Genomic DNA, 20,560 nt, shown 5'->3' on the forward strand with positions numbered 1-20,560 from the left:
CCCACACTCTCGCAGTACGAAAAGTAATGTCTCCGAGGAAGACTAACCTCATGGGGTCCGACTCCGCAAGTTACCAGGCGGGGAACCCCAGTTTCCAAAGGAAGCCATCTGGCCAATCTGCGAATGCGGGCCGAAACCTCACTGGGCGGCTGAATCACGAGAGGCAAAAAAAAGACGATACGAGACAGTGAAACTTTACCTGATATGGCTGCAGCTTAGATTCGTCTTTAAATACACCGGCATTTCCACAGGACAAAAAAAAGGCTTTTTTTTCTTCCACCCTAACAAAGAAAAATCTCTTGCAGCCATGTCAGGGATCGCGAAGAAAATGTTTTCTAACCTTCCAGAATATCCAATTTGGAAGGGTCAAAGACTTCGAGGCCGTCTCTTGAACCAAGGCATTGGTACTATTGCCGGTGCCGGATTGTAAGTGAATAAGAATATACGACAGGCACTTTATTCACAATAGCATCTAATTTGCACCTTCTCTTCAAATAGCCTGTAGGTTCTCTCTCTTGTTCCCTGCTCGTTGATAGACGTATTTGCTAACATGTAAACGATAGTATGTTCGGTTATGATCAAGGTGTCATGAGCTCTCTTCTTACTGTAATCATATTGATCGTATCCATTGTTCAAATGAGCGGACGAACCTAATCATACATTTTTCCAATAGCTTGAAAGTTTCCAACGTGTATTCCCCACCGCTACTCCATGGACAATGTCTAACAAGCTCTGTGATGAGCCTGGAATGTGTACTGGTACCCCAGCACTTCAATCGGTAAGCTCGCAGTAGTCAAACTTATGGAAAGTGTTATCTCGCAGCTAATATGTATACTCCATTTCTTTTATCCCTTCTATGCAGAATATGGTCTCTATCTATCAAATTGTAAGTAGAACTGCTTATATGTGCAGCCATACTCGAAAATTTTGGCTAATATCCTGCATTTAGGGATGCTTCTTGGGCGCTGTACTTGTCTTGTTTTACGGAGATTCCTGGGGTCGTCGCAGCTCCACCTTCTGGGGTACTTGGATTATCGTGGTATGTGCTTTGTATTTTTACAGTGAATGTGTAAACACTTGGCAGTAATCTCTAATAACGATGCAATAGGTTGGTACTGCTATTCAAGCTGGTGCAATTAACTATGGTATGCTCTGCTTCGCTCGTATTTTCACTGGTATCGGAAATGGCATGGTTACAAGTACAATTCCAACATGGCAAAGTGAATGTGCAAAACCTGAAGATCGTGGCTATCGTATCATGAACGAAGGCATGCTTATCGGTTTCGGTATCATGGTTTCTTACTGGATCGATTATGGTTTCTACCACTGCACCGGCACTATCCAATGGCGGTTCCCTATTGCTTTCCAAATCATTTTCTGCTTTATCGTCATTGCCGGTCTGTTCGTCCTCCCCGACTCTCCCCGTTGGCTCCTGAAGAAGGGCTATGTGGAAGAGGCCCGTGACGTTATTGCCCGTTTGAACGATGCCGATATCGACAGCGATCTTGTCAATGAGCAGATGGCTATTCTGGAACACACTTTGGCAGCCGAGTCCCATAGCTTTTCATTCCGTGAATTGATGAAGAATGGTCGAGTTCAACACTTCCGTCGTTGCTTGCTCGGCATCATTGCCCAGGCCATGCAGCAATACTGTGGTATCAACTTGATTACTTACTATGCAACTGTCTTGTTTGAAGAATCGTAAGTATATCGTACATTAACTTCTGTTTTATCAGTCGGATCAATAGGCATCGTTGCTGATTGACAATACTTTTCCAGGCTTGGTTTCGATGCTAATTTGTCACGTGTATTGGCCGCCGTCAACGGTACAGAATACTGGATGTCTGCTGTCGTTGCTATGTTTATGATCGAGCGCTTCGGACGACGCAAGCTCATGTTTGTAGGCTTGGTTGGCATGACTATTTCGATGGCTCTTTTGGCTGCTATGGTATCTCAAGGTGCCCGTAACTCTGAAGGCGATATTGTGCTTGAAACTGCAGAAGGTGTCGTCGCGACTATCACGCTGTTCACTTTCAACACATTCTTTGCCATTGGTTTCCTTGGTATGACTTGGCTATATCCCGCAGAGATCAACCCTCTGCGCACTCGTGTCCAAGCTAATGCCCTTTCCACCTGCTCCAACTGGCTATCCAATTATGTCATTGTCATGATTACTCCTCCTGCCATGGCCAATATTGGTAAGGATTGTAGCTTATCAGAACCTTGTATCTCGACGTTTACATGATCGTTTACCTTTTTAGGTTATGGTATCTACGCCATTTTCGCCGTCTTCAACTTCTGCTTCATTCCGATCGTGTACTTCTTCTACCCCGAAACCAAAGGACGCTCTCTGGAAGAGTTGGATGTTTTGTTCGCCAAGTCGTACGACGAGAAAGTTTCTCCAGTCAAGATGGCGAAGACTATGCCTCATTTGGAAGGTGCCGAGCTGGAAAGACAGTTGGCCTACTACTTTGATCACGGCAGCAGCGAAGGTTCCCAAGTAGAGAAAGAGAAAGCTCCAGTCACTACCTCTGAATCAAGCACTGATAATGAGAAGCCCAAAGAAGTCAAGAGCAACGTTGCTTAAATTGGCTTATATAGACTTTTTCCTTCTTCTTTCTGCCTCCTGTTTTCATTACTATCTTCACTTCTTTCTCTTTTGTGCTTTTTTCCCTTCTTCTACATCTTTCGTCTCACCACCAATCCCCCTTTCGTTTATTATTTCCTATAGCATTTCTTAACTATGACTAATGATAATTACTAAAGTAGCACTTGATGTGCTCAAATGTACAGAATTATTTCTCCTTCTCTCTCCTTATTAAAAAGGACCTCATAAAATATGCCTTTCAGGTATTCCCTCTTTCCTCTTTGAGTCGAAACACTGGTCCACCTTTTTTTTTTTCAAAAGTTCGCTGTGATCAACATTTTTTCTGGAGGCTGTAGTGCTTTGAGGAGTGGATGGAGGGCCGGTTTTCTGGTGGAAAACTAATTTATACATCCTCCATATGCGCTGGATGGAAGAGTGTACAGTATACCACGCTCACTTTTGGACTTTGGCAAGCAGAACAGACACCAATCTAAGGAACTCTACTTTGAAAATTTTTGGTATTCAGCACCTGTATTCCCGAAGACCCTAGTGTCTTTGCGCGAAGCGCATCGCGATAAAGGAGCGCTCCAACACGTTCAGGAGATATAGAGGTGAACACTAATGTTATGGACCGAGCCGAAAATGCCGTGCGTCTGTGGTCCGCGCGCGACGGAGGAGGGCCAAGCGAGTATAAAGTAAGAAGTTAGATTTTAGATAGTATTCTCTCAAACATCGATTCATGCGAGCGCCGGTCTGAATAAACCGCAATTCGACGGCGCCGTGCTTGCAGTAGCGAAGCGGATGCAAAACAGCCGGAGAATGGAGGTTTATGAAGGCCAAACAAGTAGCACAACGCCTCGAATTCACTGAAAATATTCCTCAAACGTCGAATTCATCCTGAAATTTATTGAACCTAGCACGCGAAAAGATACAACGCTCTGTGCAACTTCCTTCTTTGCTGCTCTATTTCCTTTTGGATCGATAAAATCCAGAAATGTCAAGCTTTCGCATAGGTTTCCATGACTTTTTTTCTGCATGCGTATAAAATCTTCGAAAGACGAATCAACAGGAGTTTCTTCTTTCGATATTCGCTTCAGCATTTCGTCTCCAACTTAATGTTATGCTTCCAAATACTGCACCAATGACGTTGCAACCATTGTGGTGAAACCTATCTTTTTCGACGCTCCAGTAGACTATGCGTTTACAACAGTCCCGATGCGTACGTATTGCACGTCATACTACGGTATATTATCATTCGAGTGCTGTCAATTGATATATACATTACAAAGTAGATTGCATTCTCGATAACAGTAGGTAATTATCGAGATCATAATCTCATTTCATTGCTGTTATAATCTTGAGCAGAGGCTCATTTTGATAGCCGACTTTATACATCGTCCTATCTCACATCCGGATCGTTCTCGCCTACAATGCGTGATCTTAAGACTAAGGCTCTGGAACCCAGACAAAGATGGCGAAGCTGCATGATACAGCGATAATTCAGACACCACAGACTCGGTTGCATGTATGCTTCCTTAACCCCAATACCGACGAATCTTCTAGGCCGCAAGTAATCAATAAGGTGTATCCAATGATCTAGAGATATTATCCTCTGCTGTTAAAAGTAAACCTGGAACTTCGATGGCCGGTGCAAAATCAGGGTTGGGGAGACACGCGAGTCTGTTTCGGCGCAATGTACTATCCAAAGCATACTTTTGAACACTTACGAAATAGGCTTAGAGGTGAGCACGTTCCGTGGAAGCTCGTGGAGGAAGATCGAAAGCTCCAGGTAGCGCTGTACATACGGTACGACAAAGAAGATTTGTAGACCTTACATGTCATTGCGCCGGTTCACAAAAGATATTGTACTGCGAAACAGCATTCGATGTTCCGGATGTAAAACACTGTCTCTGATAACAGAAAAGCTTTTGTTGAGATGCCTATAAAATGAGCAATCCTCCTACATTTCTTTTTTCTCTTCATCTTCTACAGAAATTATGAAGAGAAATACAAGTGCATATCATACTATCCAAGCAAGTCTCCTCTCTGTATGTAGAAGCATCCCTCCGTCCCGGGTGGTGCCTGCTGGTGCGCCGTCCCCCCTCAAAAATGTATTGTTTTATACATTGTCTTCTCCACTTTGCCCGCGTCTGCCCTGCCCCGACACGATGCGTGGTCCCCGCCAAGAGCGGGAAAACAATAAACTTGTGTTAACTTACACAGTGCACAATATCGTATATGGGCCTCGATTGAGCTTTCCCAACGACGATAGAGATGATGAGTGGAACACAGGCGGTGTCACCAGCTCTTCGGCCTGGTACCTTCGGCAATGTTTATACATGGTTACTAGAGACCATTAGAAAACTGCTTTTTGATCGGTCATACTTCTGGCACCTGGCTGTCATCTTATTAATAGGAGAAATGGTGCTCAACGCGATTATAATCCAAAAGGTCTCTTGTAAGTCTTTTCAAATCTAGGTCTTTTCCCATTTTATCTTACGAAACCGTTACATTCCAGACACAGAAATTGACTGGGTAGCCTACATGCAAGAAGTAAAAGGATTCATTGATGGAGAAAGAGACTATCTAAAGCTACGCGGCGATACTGGACCTCTGGTGTAGGTTTAGAAGTTCAAAAGAAAAAGGCATGATAAGATATTATCTAAGCAATCATCAAGGTATCCTGCAGGATTCGTGTACCTTTACTCTCTATTGTATTTTCTCACTGACGACGGCCAAAACGTTCGACTTGCTCAATACATTTTCGGCATTCTTTACGTTGTGACACACCTCGTAGTATTCGCGATATATCGCAAATCCAAGCTGCCGCAATATATCATTGTTTTACTATGCCTTTCAAAGCGTCTGCATTCCATATATGTTCTGCGATGCTTCAATGACCCAGTTGCCATGATCTTTTTATATGCGTCTGTATTGGCGATGGTCTACCGCAAATGGACGCTTAGCAGCGTCTTCTACAGGTAAAATTGAAAAAAACATTGTGCTCTAGCATGGAAAGCTAAAATTGCAATGTAGCTTCGCTTTATCGATCAAGATGAATGTGCTGCTATATTTTCCAGCGTTTGGACTCTTAATGTGGCAATCCGTAGGCGCATGGAAAACGCTGTTTGAGCTCGCTGTTATTGCTGGTATCCAGGTATGTAAATACACGACCTGTCCAATACAAACAAAAGTTTACTAATAGTACGACGTAGATCTGTATCGCTTTTCCATTCTTGAAGGCTTTTCCTGCATCATATCTTCAACGAGCTTTCGAGTTTGGCCGCGTATTCGACTATCGGTGGACGGTTAACTGGCGCATGATCGATGCAAAAACCTTTGTATCAACGGAGTTTGCGAATGTTTTGCTTCTAGGCCATGTTGTGATCCTTTTGTTTTTCCTAACATTTGTGTGGTCCAAAAGGTAAAAGCTTTAAGGATCAGATGATTATGCTGGATACTTAAAATACTTGTCTTTGTTTCTACGTCGTAGAGATAACGTCATCAAGCTTTTCTTTGGAGGTTTCTACAACAAAACTTATCACATAAGCGCAGATGGTAAGCACTAAACTTGGTTTTGAAGACAACCATGCTGCTAAGATTAACTGTTAAATCCTTACATAGAAATTATTTCTACCATGTTTACCTGTAATTTGATCGGCATCACGTTCGCACGTTCTCTACATTATCAGTTCTACTCATGGTACTTTCATACATTGCCATATTTACTTTGGAATAGCATCAAAGGTTCACGACGGACAGAATGGATTGCCATTCTATTAAGGTAAAAATGTTGTTGCAAGTGGAATATCAATAGGAGAGAATTTATTTTCAGTTTATAGATTGGGCATATTCGTCTTGATTGAAAATTGCTGGCTCACATTTCCCTCAACCGAATATAGCTCCTGGGCTCTTTTATCATGCCACGCAGTTATTTTGACAATGACTGCATGATTCTTATTATTTTGATAATTTGTAATAAAATAGCAGATTGTTTACTTGCGAAGATATGTGCAAGTATTGAGCGTTCTTCCATACTGTAATTTCAAGTCAAGAAAGCTTTGAAAATCCGTCCGAAAGCAATAGCACTTGGTCGATCTCCTACTTCCTTTGCACAGTATCATTTATGGCACAACCAGCTTTGAAGATCAAACTGAGGCTCACGGCCCCTAACAACAATAAATCAGAAAAGAGCTCGGCATCCTCCTCCACAACTGCATCGTCGGCACCTGCGAAACATGCTGCTGAAGACACGCCGCCGGAGGCAACGCCTTCCAAGAAGCCGAGAGCAAATCCACGAAGTCGCCGACCACAGACTTCAGCGAAAGCAACACCAGTGGACAGGTAGAGTATTGAATCGGAAAAACGTGATGTGCATGGTGGTGACTCAGTAGCATTTTTGTATATATAGTACGGATGCAGACAACACAGCAACCGATGATGGTATGTTACACGCACAAGGATTTCTTCAATTCAAAATACTGACAAGTAAAGTATAGCTCGAACAGAGAAAACCCCACGCGCAACGATAACGACTGCAGCTACCAGCATACGAAAAGAAATCATGAAATACAAGGATCAAAATCCGCGATCCTGGAAAAACTCCAGTTTCACATTCTACACACTAGGTGGAGGACAGATAGAATTGAAGGGATGGAGGACGGGTATGTTCCACTGTCTGAACTCGACTGCATTCGGAATCCTTTTAAACCTTGCAATATACTCTAGATGAACCGATGAGCTTGAACAAACACAAGTCAGAACCGACGACAGCATCTGAGATCGATCAGCTATTTTCAGCAACAGGAAGCGAACGAGACTTCAGACCATTCCTATGCACGTACAGTGGATGTAACAAATCCTTCAGCTCTTTCGACCAGTTACAAACTCACGAAACGAATATGCATGGCACCAAAAAGCTTGTCTGTGGAATTGATGGCTGTCACAAGAGTTTCGTCACCGCTGGTCAACTCACGAAACATCGCAAAATGGTTCACTTTCGAGCGGCACGGAAGGCAAAATTACAGGCTGCAGCAGCGGCCGAAGCGGGAGAGGACTCCAATCAAACGCCCACTACGAATCCTGAAGAGAACGATACGGAATCGCAAGCAGCAGAAGAACTTGGGACACAAGACGATAAAGAGGGCAGTGTTGATATTGGCAATTCAGAGGATATGGCCTGAAAAATGGAGACGAACTTTTTGATCAAACACCGCTTTCCATTGATAACATTTCCACTTCAGCAAAATCGCTAGCCAGATTCCGTGCATCACCGGTTTGATGAATTACATAAAGCGCTATAATCGCCACTGCTGATGAAATAACGAAAATGATATCTGACCATCGACGGAAAAAGTCGAATTCAATGTGTCCCAACGATGATGTGACTAGTTGCCTACAAGCATTTGATTTTGAGATGACAGATATCGAAACACTCTTTTGAATGGCTCTCTCGATATTTACCTGTATTCCTTCGGGAGGCTGCTTTGCATCAACAGTACTGAGCTTAGAAAATACATACCCATAACGTGAGCAATAAAGAGAACGATGTTGCTTGTTGAAAAGATCAAGCGACGAGAGAATGCACGTAAAATCTATTGTGCAACAAAATTCTCTAAGCAACAGCCCGGACTGATAATACGCTTGCCGACTCACCCTTGTCAGTAACTGGAAAAATCCACGCACCGAGCCGAAAACAATGATACCGGCCAACCAGAAACTTAATTGCTGTGACCAGAATGCAGCGTCGATTTCTGCTGCTCCAAAGTGGCTGATTATGAGCGACAGCATGTTGGTGATAGGATCCGTATTCCCAAGTCGACGAAAAACCACGTTAAATGTAGTCTATGAACTGGCATTAAAGGATGCTTTATTCCATGCTTGACTTGCACTTACAATGAACAACTTGTAGATACAGTAAACAGTAAAGATATGCCGGATGAAATTCCAGCACCGACCTTGAAGTGTATTTGCGTATTGACTTTTTGCCTAAGATATAGGTTTAGATCGGTTTGCCTTGCACTTTATCCATACATCGGAAACTCACAGTTTCTCGTTTTATTTCGACAAGGTCACCCGCCATGGCATCTGCTAACCCTTCCATTTGCTCAACTTCCACTTTAAGGAGATCAATTTCTGAAAATGCCTTATTCAACTTGCTGTCTATACTGTTGCATCTTTTCTAGACATACCTTTCTTGCTACTATTGCTCGATAAAAGTTTGCTTAAGCCTCCGAACATTGGCTAGCATCAATGATTTGAACTTGATTTAGTATATTTCCGGTGTAAACTGTCATTCTCCGCCCTACCCTTCTCGTCTGAGCAGCAGTGCTTCCCTGTTGCCGTTGTGACTCGATTGTTTGTTCAATCAAAGCCTTTTTGTCATTGATCATTCTAACAAGTTGCTCATAGGCATGTTGAGCGTGTTGCAAGTCGCGCTCAGTATATGGTCTGTTGGGCGGGCAACGTCAAAAGAAACCTAAGCATTTGACATGTAGTTTGAACTGGCTATCAATAAACCTTACTTTTGAAAGTAGCCTAGCGTCGTATATGGCGTATTGACTACACCGAAGCCTGAAAGAATAGAAATAAGAGTGACGCCCATTATGCTAACTCGGAAAATCGATAGTTCGAATAACATAAGTTGGGTTTCGGCTAGAAAACGTAGGATTTGTCGTAATTAATCACGATGAAAACTATGGATATCGCGTGGTTATGAATTACCTGATGAAATGCGGCCGACATGCGAAAATAGGTAGAGGTAGGCATACATCGTTAGCACGGTCGCGTATGCGGCGGTCCGCTTTCTCCAGCCTATCGAAACATCTCTCAGCTCTTCTTCGTCGGAAGACCATACGCTGTGAAAACTCTTGCCTCGAGTATAATGGAAAAAGATATAAACTTGGCAGATGGGTATAAAGAGGACCACAAGCAAGAGGAGGAAATACAGATTCAAGTGCCAGTATCGCCACCGCATTCTTCTCAATTTCAGTTTCCTTATCGCTTAAGCATCCGGCTTTTGTGTCCAGACTTACGCCGTTGTTGACAAATTCATTATCTCGGCAAATACGAGCAGGAACAGAGTACAGGAAGAGCTGAGCGTAACTGAAAAGATTAACTGCGCAACGTATTGTGGATCCCTAGACCATTGCAGCAACTTTGGTGGCTCGTAATCTCTTAGCAGCAACTTTACAGCTGTGTTGGCTCCAATGGTAAGCAAAAGGAGTTGAATGACGGCAGCTACAGCATTTTCAAGGAATGACATGCTGAAAGACGCGGTTCTGTCTGGTCTTCAATTAATGCTGAAGAACGAGAGCTGCCTTGAAATGGTCCAAGAAGAAATTGGCCTTTTTTTGTTTCGAGATTGCATTTAAATCGAGTCTAACTATGCTATACGGGTAGATATAAGCGATAATTGCTAACCTAGAATGGTTATCAGTTGGACCCGTATCAAGGTTTTCGCAGAAGTCGAAAATATCACCGTACAGGCTGCCACCGCAACTGCTACTTCCACCACCTCTTCTGCATCCTGCGGAGCCACAGTTCCTGCCAAGGTGGTGGAATGAACCATAGTGGCAAGCACGGGCTCGACAAACGGGAGTTGAAGAAATGTAGGCATAGGCGATAGGCCTGTTACCCTTTAATTATAATAATTGATGTGACCTCCATCTTTGGATCTGTAAATAAATGCGTCGTAAGGCTGAAAGGCTGATTGTAAAAAAGAGGTTTCAGTATTTTGCGAATATCAGAAAACATGTGGATTCCGTAAATAGTACCTGTCGTCTTACAATCGTTACGTAATGGAGGAGCGCTCGGCTGTTCCAAACATTCTATGCAAAAATACCGTGTAAATCTCCCTTTGTTTCTACTTTGTGTCTTTGCGCAACTGATCATACCAATGCTAAGGTAGAGGTTGGTTCCCAGGTTAAAAACGCTATACACCCCGAAGACAAGCTATCTAACATTCTAATGGATAATTCCAATCGATGCAGGGAAGCTGCAGAAGCAAACGATGAAGATTCCATATATGTAAAACGAAAGACAGTTTATACATACTTTTGCCTCGTTTTTGAAGAAACTGCGTGCTAAACATGGTAATCAACACTGATCATAAGGAAATGACTCAATAGAGTAACAGGAAGCATTATTGCAAAGTATTGTTTCAATCCCGCAAGGCCACTGTTGATGAAGATGATAATGACCTTCATAACCAGCAGATAGTTGTCCGAAAAAATGATTGTTGCCCAGAGAAGGTTGCTTCCTGTCCGGAAAACAGTCTAGTTGTTTTGTCATGCAAAGTTCGAAGTTGCGAAAGCACATCGAGGAGTTTCTATCCTCCGCAAACTTTTGAGGCAAAATATCTTTTTCCACTCTTTGATGGAAGACAGATCGCGTCCTAATCCCGGTAGACTTGCCAGGCGACATAGGGTTTGTCTTTAAATTCTGCTTTGTAAGCGTCTGCTCACAAGTTTCTCTGGCAGCAAGAGACCGAAGAAGGCGACAGTCGATCGTCCTCACGTCCGTCCTCACGCCCTTCTTCACGACCACCCTCTCGACCGCCTTCACCATCTTCGAATGGCAACAATAACAGTAACAGTAACAGTAACGACACAGGTGTGATTATACCGACAGCTATTGTAATCAAGAACATTCCTTTCTCGGTGAAACGCGATGCTTTGATCAACATATTGGTACGTAACTGATATGCAGGAACTTAGACGTATGAGCTGTATTCTCCCCGTATGGCTGATCAATATCAAAATACAGAGTACTCTTAACGTACCTTTACCATACGCTTTGAATTATCACTTTGACAATGGTGTTTTCAGAGGATTGGCATTTGCAAACTATCGATTACCGGAAGACGCAGAAGTTGTTGTGAAGGAGGTGAATGGATTTGAACTCAGTGGACGTAAACTACGCGTTGAATACAAACGTATGCTGCCGCAACTCACTGAGCAAGAACGAGAACAACGGCGAAAAGAGAAGGAAGAAGCATTTGCAGAACGCAGATACCCGACAGCTAGCAAATATCTCCATGACAAAGACAGACAAGCAAAGCTCAATGATAGTGAGTGCCATCATATCTCAGGAGATATCCCTATGTTTTGACTTGTTTATATTAGCGGATTCTCTTGATCTGAACGACCCCAACGTTTTGAAACTTTACGATCAAATTATTGTTTTCAAAAACGATCCCAACCAAACAGAATTGCCGTTACCGACCACTTTGAATAGCAAGGAGCGTCGCGATGCTCATCTTATTGCGGAGAAGCTTGGACTTGCACATTACTCTGAAGGTTTCGGTCACGATCGACAGCTCCACATAGCAAAGAAAGGAGCTGCCGCTGCTAGAGTGAGATATCTACATTTATTTTGATGTTGAATTAAGCTTATACCTATTTATGTGCAGGATAAAGGAGCTCTCTTGAATATTCGGCAAAATCCAAGCCAAGACAGACTTTCCGACGCAGGAAACAAAAGGGACAGCGCATTACGAAAACCTCAAAGGTAAAAGCGTCTTCATTTGATCTCTGTCTTGGCGTATCAAATTTACGTTTATGAGTGGTAGCACATCGTCAACAACTGCTTTGCAAGAACCCAAAATGCAGACTGTAATCCGACCTATCCGTCAGCCACGGGGTCCTGAACCAGGCAAAGACTTTGAAAGCCGTAAAAACTTGGCAGATGCTGTGAGCCAGTTGAGCATCACGGCCTGAACAATTGCCATTTTTGTGAATGTAGAGCGGGTTTCGGCGCATGTCTAAAATGTAGCTCATTGTTCTCGGCTTCTTTTTCTTTCTTCCTTGTCTGCACGCTGCACCGCACCCTCGCTAAGCAGAGCTGCATACTGCACGTAAAATAAAGTATAGCTCTCATCAACATGTCGACAGGTGAACCATGGGAGGTCTATTTTACCCCGCAAGAGCTTTCTGCGTACAACCATTTCTTCAATGTCGCGAGTCAAAGTAAGCCCGGCATCGTCACCGGCACAGAAGCTGTGCAGTTCTTTGCGACATCCGGTGTGCCGAATCAAATCCTGTCCGATGTACGGAAAAGAATGGATAAATCGAGAATGCAGAAACAAGGAATCTTATTCTTTGCTTGCATAGATCTGGGAGACAGCCGATAGAGATAATCTCGGTTACCTTACGCGCGAAACTTTCTTTATTGCATTGAAGCTTATTGCGTGTGCACAGCACGGCAAAGAGGTTGCAAACAATATCCTTTCTACAAGCAAGTTGTCTGAATTTGACCGAGAAACGATCGTCAATGCTAACGCTCAGTCCTGGTGATACAAAATAGATGTTCCTCTGCCGCAATTTGAAGGCATTCAGTTCCCTGGTTCTAACGCAGCAACCGATGCACGTCCAGGAGATAGAATATTGCCGCCTGAGCGCGAGAAGTATCTGCAAATATTTCAAGTGAACCAACCTGGAGGAGGTGTCATGGATGGTGATAAGGCCAAGGCGATCTTTCTAAAATCCAGACTACCGGCAGAAACATTAGCTCAGATTTGGTACGATGCCATGGCGTAGATAAATACCGTAGACTAGGAAACGCTAATATCTCTCGATGGAAAAAATATCAGGACCTTGGCTGACGTGCGCCAAGCCGGAAATCTGAATCAAACAGAGTTTGTGATCGCTATGCACTACATTGCCAAGCTGATGGATGGTACGCTTATCAAGCTACCAAATACGTTACCAAACTCTGTGTACATGTCAGCGAGCGGTGGCACGCCACCACCACCACTACCATCCGCTGCCCAAGTACAAGCGCAATCCCCAGCACCCGCGGTGTCACAAAGGTCGCAAACGATCGATTCTCTAGGCTCCTTGGCATTCTCATCAGACAATACACATGCAAAGAATCAAAGTCAATGGAATATCTCACCACAAGAAAAGGCCCAATACGATAGCTTTTTCTACAAAATTGATGGCAGAGGAACAGGATACGTTCAAGGCAGCGAAGCGGTCGAATTCTTCAAGAACTCGAGATTACCAGAATCAGAATTGGCGCAGATATGGGATATTGCAGATTCGGAGCAGCGGGGATCCCTTACGAGAGACGAATTTGCTGTTGCTATGCATCTGATTCACAAGCGTCTTCGAGGAGAACCTTTAACGACTTCAAAACCTACGATTCCCCCGAGCCCTCAGGTACCGGCATCCTCCATGCTGTCAACCCCTAGTATGCAACCAGCGTTTATACAGTCGCCCGCTGTGACAGGTATGTGGATTCGAATTTTTGTGGGGTCTAAGGACAACAGAGTTAAGATTTGTAATTAGGAGCTTCGCTTGTAGACGATCAGGACTTGTTAGGAGATTTTGGCAATAACGAGCAGCTGACTAGAGAAACAAATGAGGTCAACCAACTACAGAACCAGTTAGGTGCCGTCAACATTGCTACTAGTGACACGACTGCACGCAAGGTTGATGCCGCACAGACTTTGGAACAATTAGCGCAGCAGAAGCAGCAGCTGCAGGCACAGTTAGCACAAGCTAAGGCGGCACACGAAACTGAATTAGCCGAGCTCAAGGAGCTGCAAGATAAGTTAGAAAATGAAAAGCCTAGCTGGTTGCAAGCGCAACAAGAGCACGACGCAGCACAACAGCAACTGTTAGCAACGCAAAACGAAATTGCACAATTACAGCAAACCCTTGAAAACGGTCGTGCAGAGAGTGAGCGATTACGACAAGCTGTGCGCGATATTCAGGAGGAAACTGCAAGACTGAACGGGGAGCTCGAAAACCTACGAGCTCAGGTCAAGCAGCAAAATATGATGCTTGATATCAACCGTCGCCAAGTGACAGCATCCGAGCAAGATCGCGAGCAAGCACAACGGAACTTGATGGATTTCCGAGAGGAACGAGGTCTCCCTGACACAGTCCTGGAAGAAATCGCCAATCCCTCCAAAGAAGCTCCAGAGGCTGCGCCTCAAGTTTCGAGCCCTGCTTCCAGTTCAAACTTCTTCGATATTTTTTCTTCTAAAATAAGCGAAGCAGATAAAGACAAATCCAAAGAGACCGACAAGGTGAAACCAACCGACTTTGACGCCATATTTGGCAATTTTGGCAGCCCGGCCTCTTCAACAGGACAATCAACGTCTAGCCCATTTGACCCTGCAGCCTGGGCCACGCCACCCGAGCGGCCATCCAGCGCAGGAAGCGGCTTGCAGAATACCTCCGCGACACCAACTACTCGATCGGGTCGCTCTGCCCCTCCGCCACCTCCACCCCAGAGCAGACATCATCGTCAGGCGTCCGAAGGGCAATCGTCTATCTCCTCTGTTACCACGAAAAAGCAGCGTGCTCCTCCACCACCTCCACCACCAACAGCCTCTGCTGCCATCACCTCCACAACCACCTCCACTACTAGCAGTAACGCTGCAGCAGCGAAAGATGACATATTTAAAGAATTAACAGATGATTTTGACGCCGCTTTCTCAGAAGGCCAATTGAATGAAGCAAAAGTTATACATTCCGACAACACTGCGGGCAGCAACAAGAACGACCTGAACTGGGCAAGCAGTTTTGGAGGATTTGACTATGGCAACGATGGCCAACCAACTACGATGACAAAGGACGATGATTGGGATTCCATATTCGGTGCACCTGTTGACAGTGGTAGCAACAACAACAGCAACAATAACCAAGACTCGGCGCCTATCGTTGGTTTTGAGGATGCATTCAGCAGCTTTGGTCAGCAGCCAGCGGCAGATTCCGAAACCTCGGTTCACAAGCCAAACAAGGAGGAGGACGAGGAAAAAAAGAAAGGGCAGCAGTCCCAAGATGAGCCTAAATCTATACCATCGACAGGCAACAGCAATCTAGAGGAGCTCATAAAAATGGGTTTTGAGCAGAAAGACGCAAAGGATGCGCTCGAGCGCTATGATCAGGATTTGGCGAAAGCGAGTAACTTCCTATTAGACAAGTCAATCAAATGATCACAGAAGTTTCTTCCCCCTAATAAAGATAAACAAACCAGGTATAAACCGCGCAAGTTCGATGTTATGCCCGGCGTCAAAGGAATTACCTTCTCTCTTAGACAGAATCTGTCTTGTTTCCTGCTGGATTGTATACACATATGTTAGGAGACATTATTCTCGTTCGTATAAGCTCCTTACTTCTTTGTAGAAGCTCCTTCACCTGTCTGCGTTTCCTGAACCCTTTCCCCTTTGTATCTATCTACACTCGACCTCCAACCCCCCTTCTCCTCTTTTTTGCAAAATTAGTCATATATATATCTGAGCATTTGATACAAACCCGAAACTCCTCATAATTCCAATTCTAAGCGCATATTATACAGTATGCAGTCATGCGGTGACCAGCAAGCCTATACTTCCATGATGAAGTTCACGATCGATGGACGTCCGTTTCTCAAGGTAAGACAAAGTTTCGAACCAGTGTGTATTCATTACTGCAGGGTGATATTAAAAGATCGATTGTCAGGACATTCACGACCTCTTTGGTGCATTGATCGTGCAGATACCTTTTGACACCCACCGATATTTATTTCGAAACTATCACAACAGCTTTACTTCAGAGGATGCCATTCAAAGTCTTGAATCTATACGTTACACACAATCCGTGCGAGTTCCTGACCCCAGCGATCCACAAAAGATGGTCACTACCAGAACCACAACCACGTTTAACATGGCGCGAGACATGGCCAAAGCGCTCTGCCAGCAGTTTCTGTGGGCACGTTTGATGGAGTGCGCTGTGGATACCCAAACCCGCTCTTTCCGGGATCGCAATATCTGGCAATTGACACCTAAAGGTCTGCATATTGTCGAGGAATTCTGTGTCAGCAGTGGAGTTGATACCTCGGCAATGGCTAAATACTTTGGCAATATCAAGCAGATCCGGCCTCTACGTATCTCACGCACGATTGACGATGACCAGATTGTCCTTGGACGAGCAGCAGTAGCAAATATATTTCGAGTCATGATTCGCACCTTGCCTTTAAACGTAGAGCAGCCCAAGCAATGGCAAATAAATAACAATAATGGAGGAAGCAGCAGCACTAGTACCAGCACTAGTAGTGGAAATGAAAAGCATAGCAGGTCAGAATCCATCGCATCCTCTCTTTCTTCGTCATCTTCTGTCTCAGGGCACAAAGCTGGTTCCACTGTAGCTGGTTCCGAGGCATCCTCTTCAATTACTTCTCTCACGTCGATCTTTAGCGATGCACCCTTGCAGCTTTTCGATAACCGGCTTATATCGTTCCTCAACGGCATGAAGGCTGGAAAGCAATCAAAAACCAGTCAGCGTATGACATTTACTACACAGCTCTGCTGCGACTGGCTCACAGAGATCTGCACTGTTGCTAACCGGGACGAGTCAGAAGAGATTGCTACAGAGTTTGTCAAGCACGGCTGGCTCGAATACCTAGATTCCAAGCAGAGCACGACAGCTGTGAACGCATGCAAGACTATCTATCTCGTTCTCACCGAGAAGGGCCAAAAAATGCTATCAGAGCAAGCAGACGAGCAGGCACGTTACGAGGAGGAGGAGGATCGCAGCCCTGTTATTCGCCGACAGCGGATGCAATCCACCTGTACGCAGCACTCCTTCTCTGGAGAGAGTAGCCGACCACCTAGTACAGCGATGGACCATGCGGCTGTCCCTCCCCCTACACCTGTCTCCCCAACAGCCGACCTCAAAGAAGGCAACTCGGGCCGACTCAAGCTCATTTTGGATGATCCACAACTGCGGTCCCTTTTCAAGGACTTTTTGCGAGCCAACTTTTGCGAGGAAAATTTGGATTTCTACATTGATTACGCGAACCTGCGGCGCAAATGCCGGAATCAAAGTCCTGCAATGCCGTCGCAGAATCAAAAGGACTTGTTGGAAGATGCACACGCTATTTGGGCAACGTACTTAGCACCAGGAGCACCGAGCGAGCTCAACGTGGAACATGCATTGCGGCAAGAAATGGCGCGCCTTGTATCATCCATGGTATCTTACGCTCCACCCGCGCCTGGACATGCAAGAAAGACGGTCATCATTTCAACTCACTCTACGTCTCAAAGTTTGCGCATGATGCTCAAATGGTTTGACCGTGTTGACGAGCATACCTGCCGTCTCATGGCATCTGACTCTGTACCAAAGTTTGTAAAAACACAGAAATATCGCAAACTAATGGCTAGGCGAGAGAAACATGAAATCAGGCGAGATTCTGGAGCGCCAACATCATCAGACAAGGATGAACAATTGTGCTTTTCACTTAATGCACGAGTGCCGGTTGCTTGAACTTGCTTGTGATTCTAGAATAGGTCTTAATATTCCCGCCCTCGCCCCCAACCTCCTCCTCTCTCTCCCTCTTTTATATCACTGTCTCAAAAAGCACTCCACACGCACATACGCACATTCAAAATACTCCAACCCCAGATGGTGCCTGCCGAACCTATCATTTTCCACTCTGGCTTCACCTGTGTTTTGGCTGTCGTTAGCGACAAACTAATAAAGTCAAATTTCAAAGATATGATGTAAGATATTTTCGAATGGTTCAATGTAAAATAATCCTCGGCTTTGGTTACATCACTGCTCTTATATTGCTAACATTTACCCCAAGTAATCATGGACGACTTTGAAGACAATATTCATAGCAAACAATGCCTGGACCTAGTCTGCAATCATTGGCCAATGAGTTGACATTTACTGTACCTCCGCGTTTTTGTCCGACACTGCTGCTTGTGTGCTGGCGATCAATCATTGCTCTATCCAATTCCTCCTCTCCTTTTTTAACCTTTTTTTTTACCCTCACAAACCCCTTTCTTCCCTTTCTTTCTTTCGAATCCACAAGGATCTGTGCTGACAGAGAGATCGTGAGGGATGAGCAGCACAGCAACTCAAGATGATACGGGCCTCTACATTGCCTATGGCGCTCTAATGACGATGGCTGTAATCCCCATCTACCATGGATCGATCGCGTCCCTGCGTGGAATGAAGCGACCTGCAAATGCAAAAAAGCGACAAAAGACCGATTCGCCACTTGAAGATTCGGACGATGAAGATGAGACAGTATCCGAGAGCTTATCTTCCAGTGATGCCTGGTGGTTCCCCGTTATGGGCTCGGCTGTCTTGTTCTCGCTGTACTTGGTGTTCCGTTTTGTCGACAAGAAATATATCAATTATCTCATGACGATATACTTTTCGTTAATTGGATGTTTCGCTGTGGCGAAAACTGGTCTGATGTTTACCAAAAAGCTGGTACCTGCCAGTCTTGTCAAGGGACGCATCGAAAAGTACAGATTGACATTGTCAAAGAAAGGAAAACGTAAGTTCAATGCGATTTCCCCAATATAATCTCAACCTAACTGAGTGGACTGGTATGTGAAGACTTATCTCACATCAGCTTCACTGTAATCCATTTCTTCTTACTCGCACTTTCCATGGTCTTGACTGCGTACTATATTATCACCAAGAATTGGATCGCCTCCAACATTTTTGGGTTCTCCTTCTCTGTTAACGCCATTCAACTCCTCTCAATTGATTCATTCAAAACCGGTATCATATTGCTGAGCGGCTTGTTCCTATACGATATTTTCTGGGTGTTTGGCACAGAAGTCATGGTTACGGTTGCAAAGGGCTTTGATGCGCCTATCAAAGTTGTATGGCCACGCGATATTATCAGCTACTTGTTTGACAGCAGCGTCAAGGAGCATGGATTTACAATGCTCGGACTGGGAGACATTGTGATCCCTGGTATTTTCGTGGCCCTATGTCTGCGCTTTGATCGCCACATGGCATGGAACCGCAATCCAGTCGGCGAGTTCCGATCTACTGCATTCCCAAAACCTTATTTCAGGTCATGCCTTATAGCATACATACTAGGTCTTGCTACAACCATGCTTGTGATGCATGTATTCCACGCGGCCCAACCGGCCCTGTTGTATCTCTCACCGGCCTGCATCCTCTCCTCGCTCCTGACAGCGGTCATCCGCGGTGAACTGAAAGACCTTTTTGCTTACACAACCGAAGTAGAGGAAGATGAAGAGAAAAAGAAGAGCAGTGCAAAGGACAAGCAGAGCGACAATGAAGAGGGCGCTGACCAGGTTTCGACTACTGCATCACCTGACGACGAAGACTACGTTGCTGTAGATGATGACAACAAGAGCCCTGCCACGGAAAAGAAGACTCGGTCAAGAAGCAGCAAAAAGAAGAATAAATAAACGGGGAAGACAAGACACGAGGGAAAAGATCATTGATCCCGAGAACACAACAATAAACGCCTTTGATGAAACAGAGTTAACATTTGTATGGTCTGACAACAGCCGTGGACCTCTGCTTATAACATTCCGACACTCTGGACTCTGTCGGCTGTCACTGGAACGTCCAAATGAGGAGAGGGTCTCACATATCACACAAATGCTGAACCTTATATTGTTTCAGAGCAACTGCGCCCAGTTCTCGTTGCTGAGCTGAATAAGAATTTTCGCAAAAAAAAAAGAGATATAATGCTGGGAGCGGATTCTTCTTTTCATCCTTCTACTGCACTATTAAAGACATCTATAGAATGGCATGCACGAGCAAGACTCACTGCTTCCTCTGCGGCTCTGGCAAGTAGCAACTCCCTACTTCTCTTGCGCTTCACTGCGTCTATTGACACGTCTACATCTAGACAAACATAATTCTAGCGACTGCGTAAGTACATTCTCCACGTTTTAAGATGCAAAGCAACGAATTGGTCACGATCTAATGGCTTGCATATTCTCGTTAATGTAGCCTCTGTAAGTAATGGGTTACCAAATTTAATTCATCAGGCGTCCATTGACAGCGATTTTATGCAGATATGCAAGACGACCTTCCAAATAGTTTGCTTTCTCCACTGCCAATCTCAATCCCCCAACCGCATTTTTCTTGTTCATTATTGCTTTGCCTTTGCTCCCCCCCAATCAATCAATCTCGTACCTGCACATTCCGCGTTCCATCAACAGTTGCGGAGTTGTTGTCCATAAAAGTCCCA

General features: G+C 44.6%; 10 protein-coding genes across 10 annotated transcripts; 8 read left to right on the forward strand and 2 right to left on the reverse strand.

Moving 5' to 3' along the window:
• Positions 1 to 564: 564 nt before the first annotated feature.
• On the forward strand, positions 565 to 2,587 carry VTP01DRAFT_6331 (uncharacterized protein; the record flags this gene model as incomplete). Its single annotated transcript, XM_069385221.1, has 7 exons — positions 565 to 606; positions 674 to 778; positions 863 to 886; positions 950 to 1,039; positions 1,109 to 1,701; positions 1,780 to 2,198; positions 2,262 to 2,587. 7 exons carry the CDS (start codon positions 565 to 567, stop codon positions 2,585 to 2,587), a joined length of 1,599 nt encoding a protein of 532 aa, XP_069242704.1.
• A 2,274-nt stretch (positions 2,588 to 4,861) lies between these two features.
• VTP01DRAFT_6332 (uncharacterized protein) lies at positions 4,862 to 6,541 on the forward strand (the record flags this gene model as incomplete). The annotated part of the gene is made up of 8 exons (XM_069385222.1): positions 4,862 to 5,045; positions 5,106 to 5,205; positions 5,266 to 5,568; positions 5,624 to 5,744; positions 5,803 to 6,011; positions 6,081 to 6,145; positions 6,212 to 6,371; positions 6,430 to 6,541. 8 exons carry the CDS (start codon positions 4,862 to 4,864, stop codon positions 6,539 to 6,541), a joined length of 1,254 nt encoding a protein of 417 aa, XP_069242705.1.
• Positions 6,542 to 6,713: 172 nt separating this feature from the next.
• On the forward strand, positions 6,714 to 7,770 carry VTP01DRAFT_6333 (uncharacterized protein; the record flags this gene model as incomplete). Its single annotated transcript, XM_069385223.1, has 4 exons — positions 6,714 to 6,931; positions 6,999 to 7,030; positions 7,087 to 7,251; positions 7,316 to 7,770. The coding sequence occupies 4 exons, from the start codon at positions 6,714 to 6,716 to the stop codon at positions 7,768 to 7,770; spliced, it is 870 nt and encodes a 289-aa protein (XP_069242706.1).
• Positions 7,771 to 7,792: 22 nt separating this feature from the next.
• On the reverse strand, positions 7,793 to 9,851 carry VTP01DRAFT_6334 (uncharacterized protein; the record flags this gene model as incomplete). Its single annotated transcript, XM_069385224.1, has 11 exons — positions 7,793 to 7,982; positions 8,051 to 8,181; positions 8,243 to 8,431; positions 8,483 to 8,575; positions 8,634 to 8,722; positions 8,779 to 8,830; positions 8,896 to 9,037; positions 9,112 to 9,241; positions 9,311 to 9,400; positions 9,461 to 9,564; positions 9,622 to 9,851. The coding sequence occupies 11 exons, from the start codon at positions 9,849 to 9,851 to the stop codon at positions 7,793 to 7,795; spliced, it is 1,440 nt and encodes a 479-aa protein (XP_069242707.1).
• A 31-nt stretch (positions 9,852 to 9,882) lies between these two features.
• VTP01DRAFT_6335 (uncharacterized protein) lies at positions 9,883 to 10,205 on the reverse strand (the record flags this gene model as incomplete). Its single annotated transcript, XM_069385225.1, has 2 exons — positions 9,883 to 10,004; positions 10,073 to 10,205. 2 exons carry the CDS (start codon positions 10,203 to 10,205, stop codon positions 9,883 to 9,885), a joined length of 255 nt encoding a protein of 84 aa, XP_069242708.1.
• A 758-nt stretch (positions 10,206 to 10,963) lies between these two features.
• On the forward strand, positions 10,964 to 12,306 carry VTP01DRAFT_6336 (uncharacterized protein; the record flags this gene model as incomplete). The annotated part of the gene is made up of 6 exons (XM_069385226.1): positions 10,964 to 11,014; positions 11,068 to 11,277; positions 11,354 to 11,657; positions 11,713 to 11,942; positions 12,000 to 12,097; positions 12,159 to 12,306. The coding sequence occupies 6 exons, from the start codon at positions 10,964 to 10,966 to the stop codon at positions 12,304 to 12,306; spliced, it is 1,041 nt and encodes a 346-aa protein (XP_069242709.1).
• A 164-nt stretch (positions 12,307 to 12,470) lies between these two features.
• VTP01DRAFT_6337 (uncharacterized protein) lies at positions 12,471 to 15,536 on the forward strand (the record flags this gene model as incomplete). The annotated part of the gene is made up of 5 exons (XM_069385227.1): positions 12,471 to 12,635; positions 12,700 to 12,823; positions 12,893 to 13,106; positions 13,179 to 13,819; positions 13,879 to 15,536. The coding sequence occupies 5 exons, from the start codon at positions 12,471 to 12,473 to the stop codon at positions 15,534 to 15,536; spliced, it is 2,802 nt and encodes a 933-aa protein (XP_069242710.1).
• A 363-nt stretch (positions 15,537 to 15,899) lies between these two features.
• Positions 15,900 to 17,844, forward strand: VTP01DRAFT_6338 (uncharacterized protein; the record flags this gene model as incomplete). Its single annotated transcript, XM_069385228.1, has 2 exons — positions 15,900 to 15,974; positions 16,030 to 17,844. 2 exons carry the CDS (start codon positions 15,900 to 15,902, stop codon positions 17,842 to 17,844), a joined length of 1,890 nt encoding a protein of 629 aa, XP_069242711.1.
• Positions 17,845 to 18,426: 582 nt separating this feature from the next.
• Positions 18,427 to 19,766, forward strand: VTP01DRAFT_6339 (uncharacterized protein; the record flags this gene model as incomplete). The annotated part of the gene is made up of 2 exons (XM_069385229.1): positions 18,427 to 18,871; positions 18,934 to 19,766. 2 exons carry the CDS (start codon positions 18,427 to 18,429, stop codon positions 19,764 to 19,766), a joined length of 1,278 nt encoding a protein of 425 aa, XP_069242712.1.
• A 349-nt stretch (positions 19,767 to 20,115) lies between these two features.
• Positions 20,116 to 20,552, forward strand: VTP01DRAFT_6340 (uncharacterized protein; the record flags this gene model as incomplete). Its single annotated transcript, XM_069385231.1, has 3 exons — positions 20,116 to 20,157; positions 20,232 to 20,324; positions 20,385 to 20,552. 3 exons carry the CDS (start codon positions 20,116 to 20,118, stop codon positions 20,550 to 20,552), a joined length of 303 nt encoding a protein of 100 aa, XP_069242713.1.
• Between the last annotated feature and the right edge of the window lie 8 nt (positions 20,553 to 20,560).

Source organism: Rhizomucor pusillus (genome assembly GCF_041956525.1).
Source record: "Rhizomucor pusillus strain CBS 183.67 unplaced genomic scaffold VTP01scaffold_3, whole genome shotgun sequence".
Taxonomy (NCBI): domain Eukaryota; kingdom Fungi; phylum Mucoromycota; class Mucoromycetes; order Mucorales; family Lichtheimiaceae; genus Rhizomucor; species Rhizomucor pusillus.